General features: G+C 43.8%; 1 protein-coding gene and 1 long non-coding RNA gene across 2 annotated transcripts in view; both read left to right on the forward strand.

The window, feature by feature from the left end:
* LOC139569188 (uncharacterized) overlaps positions 1-7,500 on the forward strand; it is a 318,710-nt gene that overhangs the window by 139,597 nt on the left and 171,613 nt on the right. The gene's annotated exons all lie outside the window — the stretch shown is intronic.
* The window catches only part of LOC139569172 (voltage-dependent T-type calcium channel subunit alpha-1H-like), a 212,631-nt gene that overhangs the window by 34,273 nt on the left and 170,858 nt on the right, over positions 1-7,500 (forward strand). The window contains exon 3 of the mRNA XM_071390959.1: positions 6,175-6,287. Within this exon, the coding sequence (XP_071247060.1) occupies positions 6,175-6,287 (113 nt within the window). The remainder of the gene's footprint in view (positions 1-6,174; positions 6,288-7,500) is intronic.

Raw genomic sequence — 7,500 nt, forward strand, 5'->3', positions numbered from 1 at the left:
TATGAATTGATCAGTATAAAATAATCAGTATGAATTGATCGGTATAAAACAATCAGTATGAATTGATCGGTATAAAACAATCAGTATGAATTGATCGGTATAAAACAATCAGTATGAATTGATCGGTATAAAATAATCAGTATGAATTGATCGGTATAAAACAATCAGTATGAATTGATCGGTATAAAACAATCAGTATGAATTGATCGGTATAAAGCAATCAGTATGAATTGATTGGTATAAAGCAATCAGTATGAATTGATCGGTATAAAACACAGTATGAATTGATCGGTATAAAACAATCAGTATGAATTGATCGGTATAAAGCAATCAGTATGAATTGATCGGTATAAAACAATCAGTATGAATTGATCGGTATAAAACAATCAGTATGAATTGATCGGTATAAAACAATCAGTATGAATTGATCGGTATAAAACACAGTATGAATTGATCAGTATTAAACGATCAGTATGAATTGATCGGTATAAAATAATCAGTGTGGAGAAAGACCCACTGAAATCACTTAGAATGTATGTGTTGTCACCCTCGGGTCATGTACTACTCATGAAGAACAAGGGAGACTTTTATTATGCAAAAACATAATGTGTGCTTGCGTTTTGTTTGCCTGTTATAGTGTGTTGTAGTGTGTTATAGTGTGTTATAGTGTGTTATAGTGTGTTATAGTGTGTTATAGTGTGTTATAGTGTGGTATAGTGTGGTATAGTGTGTTATAGTGTGTTGAAATGTGTTGTAGTGTGTTGTAGTGTGGTATAGTGTGTTATAGTGTGTTATAGTGTGGTATAGTGTGTTATAGTGTGTTATAGTGTGTTGTAGTGTGTTATAGTGTGTTATAGTGTGTTATAGTGTGTTATAGTGTGTTATAGTGTGGTATAGTGTGGTATAGTGTGTTATAGTGTGTTGAAATGTGTTGTAGTGTGTTGTAGTGTGGTATAGTGTGTTATAGTGTGTTATAGTGTGTTATAGTGTGTTATAGTGTGTTATAGTGTGTTATAGTGTGTTGTAGTGTGTTGTAGTGTGTTGTAGTGTGGTATAGTGTGTTATAGTGTATTATAGTGTGTTATAGTGTGTTGTAGTGTGGTATAGTGTGTTGTAGTGTGTTATAGTGTGTTGTAGTGTGTTATAGTGTGTTATAGTGTGGTATAGTGTGTTATAGTGTGTTATAGTGTGGTATAGTGTATTATAGTGTGTTATAGTGTATTATAGTGTGGTGTAGTGTATTATAGTGTGGTATAGTGTGTTATAGTGTGTTATAGTGTGTTATAGTGTGTTATAGTGTGTTATAGTGTGTTGTAGTGTGGTGTAGTGTGTTATAGTGTGTTATAGTGTATTATAGTGTGTTATAGTGTGTTGTAGTGTGGTATAGTGTGTTGTAGTGTGTTATAGTGTGTTGTAGTGTGTTATAGTGTGTTATAGTGTGGTATAGTGTGTTATAGTGTGTTATAGTGTGGTATAGTGTATTATAGTGTGTTATAGTGTATTATAGTGTGTTGTAGTGTGTTGTAGTGTGTTGTAGTGTGGTATAGTGTGTTATAGTGTGTTATAGTGTGGTATAGTGTATTATAGTGTGTTATAGTGTATTATAGTGTGTTGTAGTGTGGTATAGTGTATTATAGTGTGTTATAGTGTATTATAGTGTGTTATAGTGTGTTGTAGTGTGTTATAGTGTGTTATAGTGTATTATAGTGTGTTATAGTGTGTTGTAGTGTGGTATAGTGTGTTGTAGTGTGTTATAGTGTGTTGTAGTGTGTTATAGTGTGTTATAGTGTATTATAGTGTGTTATAGTGTGTTGTAGTGTGTTGTAGTGTGTTGTAGTGTGTTATAGTGTGTTGAAATGTGTTGTAGTGTTTTATAGTCTATTGTAGTGTGTTATGGTGTGTTATAGTGTTTTATAGTCTGTTGTAGTGTTTTATAGTCTGTTGTAGTGTGTTGTAGTGTGTTATAGTGTATTATAGTGTTGTAGTGTTTTATAGTCTGTTGTAGTGTGTTGTAATATTTTATAGTCTGTTGTAGTGTGTTATAGTGTTTTGCAATGTGTTACAGTCTTGTATTTATCTCTACTAGAATATAATGTCTCTGTCTGAATAATATAAACCTCGCTGTCTGCCTGTCCTCCTGCCTCGTGTGTTGTAGTGTGTTGTAGTGTGTTGTAGTGTGTAGTGGGGGGTTAATATAAACCTCGCTGTCTGCCTGTCCTCCTGCCTCGTGTGTTGTAGTGTGTTGTAGTGTGTTGTAGTGTGTTGTAGTGTGTAGTGGGGGGTTAATATAAACCTCGCTGTCTGCCTGTCCTCCTGCCTCGTGTGTTGTAGTGTGTTGTAGTGTGTAGTGGGGGGGTTAATATAAACCTCGCTGTCTGCCTGTCCTCCTGCCTCGTGTGTTGTAGTGTGTTGTAGTGTGTTGTAGTGTGTAGTGGGGGGTTAATATAAACCTCGCTGTCTGCCTGTCCTCCTGCCTCGTGTGTTGTAGTGTGTTGTAGTGTGTTGTAGTGTGTAGTGGGGGGTTAATATAAACCTCGCTGTCTGCCTGTCCTCCTGCCTCGTGTGTTGTAGTGTGTTGTAGTGTGTAGTGGGGGGTTAATATAAACCTCGCTGTCTGCCTGTCCTCCTGCCTCGTGTGTTGTAGTGTGTTGTAGTGTGTTGTAGTGTGTTGTAGTGTGTAGTGGGGGGTTAATATAAACCTCGCTGTCTGCCTGTCCTCCTGCCTCGTGTGTTGTAGTGTGTTGTAGTGTGTAGTGGGGGGTTAATATAAACCTCGCTGTCTGCCTGTCCTCCTGCCTCGTGTGTTGTAGTGTGTTGTAGTGTGTTGTAGTGTGTTGTAGTGTGTAGTGGGGGGTTAATATAAACCTCGCTGTCTGCCTGTCCTCCTGCCTCGGAAACAATGTTTCACTTTCATTCCAGGTTCAAAGTTTGACATGACTTAGTTAGCTGATGTTATCCAGCACGCTTAGCAACCGGTTTGTTTACAACGGACGACGAGGGCCCATAGCAACTCTGTAAAAAAAATTATGATGAATGACTGGGTCTGTAAGCAACAGGACCAAAATAACTTAATAAATTGATTTTTGTCTGGACTTTATCTTCCGGTGAAAGAATGACATTTTATGAATTCATTTGATCAAAATAATGTTTTAATTAAAATATGTAATTCATTGTTATTTGAATATGTTGGTAACAGTTTTATAAAAATAATAAGGCGTAAGAAACAATGTTGTATCGTGAATACAGTCACAGGTAAGAGGCAGTGCTGTATCATGAATACAGTCACAGGTAAGAGGCAGTGCTGTATCGTGAATACAGTCACAGGTAAGAGGCAGTGCTGTATCGTGAATACAGTCACAGGTAAGAGGCAGTGCTGTATCATGAATACAGTCACAGGTAAGAGGCAGTGCTGTATCATGAATACAGTCACAGGTAAGAGGCAGTGCTGTATCGTGAATACAGTCACAGGTAAGAGGCAGTGCTGTATCATGAATACAGTCACAGGTAAGAGGCAGTGCTGTATCGTGAATACAGTCACAGGTAAGAGGCAGTGTTGTATCGTGAATACAGTCACAGGTAAGAATACAGTCACAGGTAAGAGGCAGTGCTGTATCATGAATACAGTCACAGGTAAGAGACAGTGCTGTATCATGAATACAGTCACAGGTAAGAGACAGTGCTGTATCATGAATACAGTCACAGGTAAGAGACAGTGCTGTATCATGAATACAGTCACAGGTAAGAGGCAGTGATGTATCATGAATACAGTCACAGGTAAGAGGCAGTGCTGTATAATGAATACAGTCACAGGTAAGAGGCAGTGCTGTATAATGAATACAGTCTACGTTAAGGTTCACCAGCGTTAATGGTGATTAATGAACTGTGTATGTTACTCTATATATTTACATGGTTACAGCAGCGTTAATGCCGGGGATCCTGTACTGTGTACTGTCTGTATTCAGTAGGCCATGTCTCAGTGTGTAGTCCTTAACCCAGGTCTCTCCATGGTAGTGATTCTCCTGTACTGTCTGTATTCAGTAGGCCATGTCTCAGTGTGTAGTCCTTAACCCAGGTCTCCATGGTAGTGATTCTCCTGTACTGTCTGTATTCAGTAGGCCATGTCTCAGTGTGTAGTCCTTAACCCAGGTCTCCATGGTAGTGATTCTCCTGTACTGTCTGTATTCAGTAGGCCATGTCTCAGTGTGTAGTCCTTAACCCAGGTCTCCATGGTAGTGATTCTCCTGTACTGTCTGTATTCAGTAGGCCATGTCTCAGTGTGTAGTCCTTAACCCAGGTCTCTCCATGGTAGTGATTCTCCTGTACTGTCTGTATTCAGTAGGACATGTCTCAGTGTGTAGTCCTTAACCCAGGTCTCCATGGTAGTGATTCTCCTGTACTGTCTGTATTCAGTAGGCCATGTCTCAGTGTGTAGTCCTTAACCCAGGTCTCCATGGTAGTGATTCTCCTGTACTGTCTGTATACAGTAGGCCATGTCTCAGTGTGTAGTCCTTAACCCAGGTCTCCATGGTAGTGATTCTCCTGTACTGTCTGTATTCAGTAGGCCATGTCTCAGTGTGTAGTCCTTAACCCAGGTCTCCATGGTAGTGATTCTCCTGTACTGTCTGTATTCAGTAGACCATGTCTCAGTGTGTAGTCCTTAACCCAGGTCTCTCCATGGTAGTGATTCTCCTGTACTGTCTGTATTCAGTAGGCCATGTCTCAGTGTGTAGTCCTTAACCCAGGTCTCTCCATGGTAGTGATTCTCCTGTACTGTCTGTATTCAGTAGGCCATGTCTCAGTGTGTAGTCCTTAACCCAGGTCTCTCCATGGTAGTGATTCTCCTGTACTGTCTGTATTCAGTAGGCCATGTCTCAGTGTGTAGTCCTTAACCCAGGTCTCTCCATGGTAGTGATTCTCCTGTACTGTCTGTATTCAGTAGGCCATGTCTCAGTGTGTAGTCCTTAACCCAGGTCTCCATGGTAGTGATTCTCCTGTACTGTCTGTATTCAGTAGGCCATGTCTCAGTGTGTAGTCCTTAACCCAGGTCTCTATGGTAGTGATTCTCCTGTACTGTCTGTATTCAGTAGGCCATGTCTCAGTGTGTAGTCCTTAACCCAGGTCTCCATGGTAGTGATTCTCCTGTACTGTCTGTATTCAGTAGGCCATGTCTCAGTGTGTAGTCCTTAACCCAGGTCTCCATGGTAGTGATTCTCCTGTACTGTCTGTATTCAGTAGGCCATGTCTCAGTGTTGTAGTCCTTAACCCAGGTCTCTCCATGGTAGTGATTCTCCTGTACTGTCTGTATTCAGTAGACCATGTCTCAGTGTGTAGTCCTTAACCCAGGTCTCCATGGTAGTGATTCTCCTGTACTGTCTGTATTCAGTAGACCATGTCTCAGTGTGTAGTCCTTAACCCAGGTCTCCATGGTAGTGATTCTCCTGTACTGTCTGTATTCAGTAGGCCATGTCTCAGTGTGTAGTCCTTAACCCAGGTCTCTACATGGTAGTGATTCTCCTGTACTGTCTGTATTCAGTAGGCCATGTCTCAGTGTGTAGTCCTTAACCCAGGTCTCTACGTGGTAGTGATTCTCCTGTACTGTCTGTATACAGTAGGCCATGTTTCAGTGTGTAGTCCTTAACCCAGGTCTCCATGGTAGTGATTCTCCTGTACTGTCTGTATTCAGTAGGCCATGTCTCAGTGTGTAGTCCTTAACCCAGGTCTCTCCATGGTAGTGATTCTCCTGTACTGTCTGTATTCAGTAGGCCATGTCTCAGTGTGTAGTCCTTAACCCAGGTCTCTCCATGGTAGTGATTCTCCTGTACTGTCTGTATTCAGTAGGCCATGTCTCAGTGTGTAGTCCTTAACCCAGGTCTCTCCATGGTAGTGATTCTCCTGTACTGTCTGTATTCAGTAGGCCATGTCTCAGTGTGTAGTCCTTAACCCAGGTCTCCATGGTAGTGATTCTCCTGTACTGTCTGTATTCAGTAGGTCATGTCTCAGTGTGTAGTCCTTAACCCAGGTCTCCATGGTAGTGATTCTCCTGTACTGTCTGTATTCAGTAGGCCATGTCTCAGTGTGTAGTCCTTAACCCAGGTCTCCATGGTAGTGATTCTCCTGTACTGTCTGTATTCAGTAGGCCGTGTCTCAGTCTGTAGTCCTTAACCCAGGTCTCTACGTGGTTTGAGCACGTCTCCATGATCGTGATTCTCCTGAACTGTGTGACTCTGGGGTTGTACCAACCCTGTGAAGACGTCACCTGTCAGGCCGAGTGGTGCCTCATACTGCAGGTCTGTACCACGTTGAACCCCTCATCCCTCACCTCTCATCCCTCATCTCTCATCCCTCATCTCTCAACTCTCATCCGTGACCTCTCATCCCTCACCTCTCACCTCTCACCCCTCACCTCTCATCCCTCACCTCTCACCCCTCACCTCTCATCCCTCACCTTGAACCCATCACCTCTCACCCCTCATCTCTCATCCCTCATCTCTAACCCCTCACCTCTCACCCCTCATCTCTCACCCCTCACCCCTCATCTCTCACCCCTCACCTCTCACCCCTCATCTCTCACCCCTCACCTCCCATCCCTCATCTCTCATCCCTCACCTCTCATCCCTCATCTCTAACCCCTCACCTCTCACCCCTCATCTCTCACCCCTCACCTCTCACCCATCATCTCTCACCCCTCACCTCTCATCCCTCATCTCTCATCCCTCACCTCTCACCCCTCACCTCTCACCTTGAACCCCTCTCATCTCTCACCCCTCACCTCTCACCCCTCACCCCTCACCTCTCACCCCTCACCTCTCATCCCTCACCTATAACCTCTCAGCCCTCACCATCAACCGCTCACCCATCACCTCTCACCTCTAACCCCTCACCTCTCACCCCTCATCTCTCATCCCTCACCTTGAACCCATCACCTCTCACCCCTCATCTCTCATCCCTCATCTCTAACCCCTCACCTCTCACCCCTCATCTCTCACCCCTCACCTCTCACCTCTAACCCCTCACCTCTCACCTCTCATCCCTCACCTTGAACCCATCACCTCTCACCCCTCATCTCTCATCCCTCATCTCTAACCCCTCACCTCTCACCCCTCATCTCTCACCCCTCATCTCTCACCCCTCACCTCTCACCCCTCATCTCTCACCCCTGACCTCCCATCCCTCATCTCTCATCCCTCACCTCTCATCCCTCATCTCTAACCCCTCACCTCTCACCCCTCATCTCTCACCCCTCACCTCTCACCCATCATCTCTCACCCCTCACCTCTCATCCCTCATCTCTAACCCCTCACCTCTCACCCCTCATCTCTCACCCCTCACCTCTCACCCCTCATCTCTCACCCCTGACCTCCCATCCCTCATCTCTCATCCCTCACCTCTCATCCCTCATCTCTAACCCCTCACCTCTCACCCCTCATCTCTCACCCCTCACCTCTCACCCATCATCTCTCACCCCTCACCTCTCATCCCTCATCTCTCATCCCTCACCTC

The sequence above is a fragment of the Salvelinus alpinus genome, chromosome 1 (assembly GCF_045679555.1).
Source record: "Salvelinus alpinus chromosome 1, SLU_Salpinus.1, whole genome shotgun sequence".
Classification (NCBI taxonomy): Eukaryota; Metazoa; Chordata; class Actinopteri; order Salmoniformes; family Salmonidae; genus Salvelinus; species Salvelinus alpinus.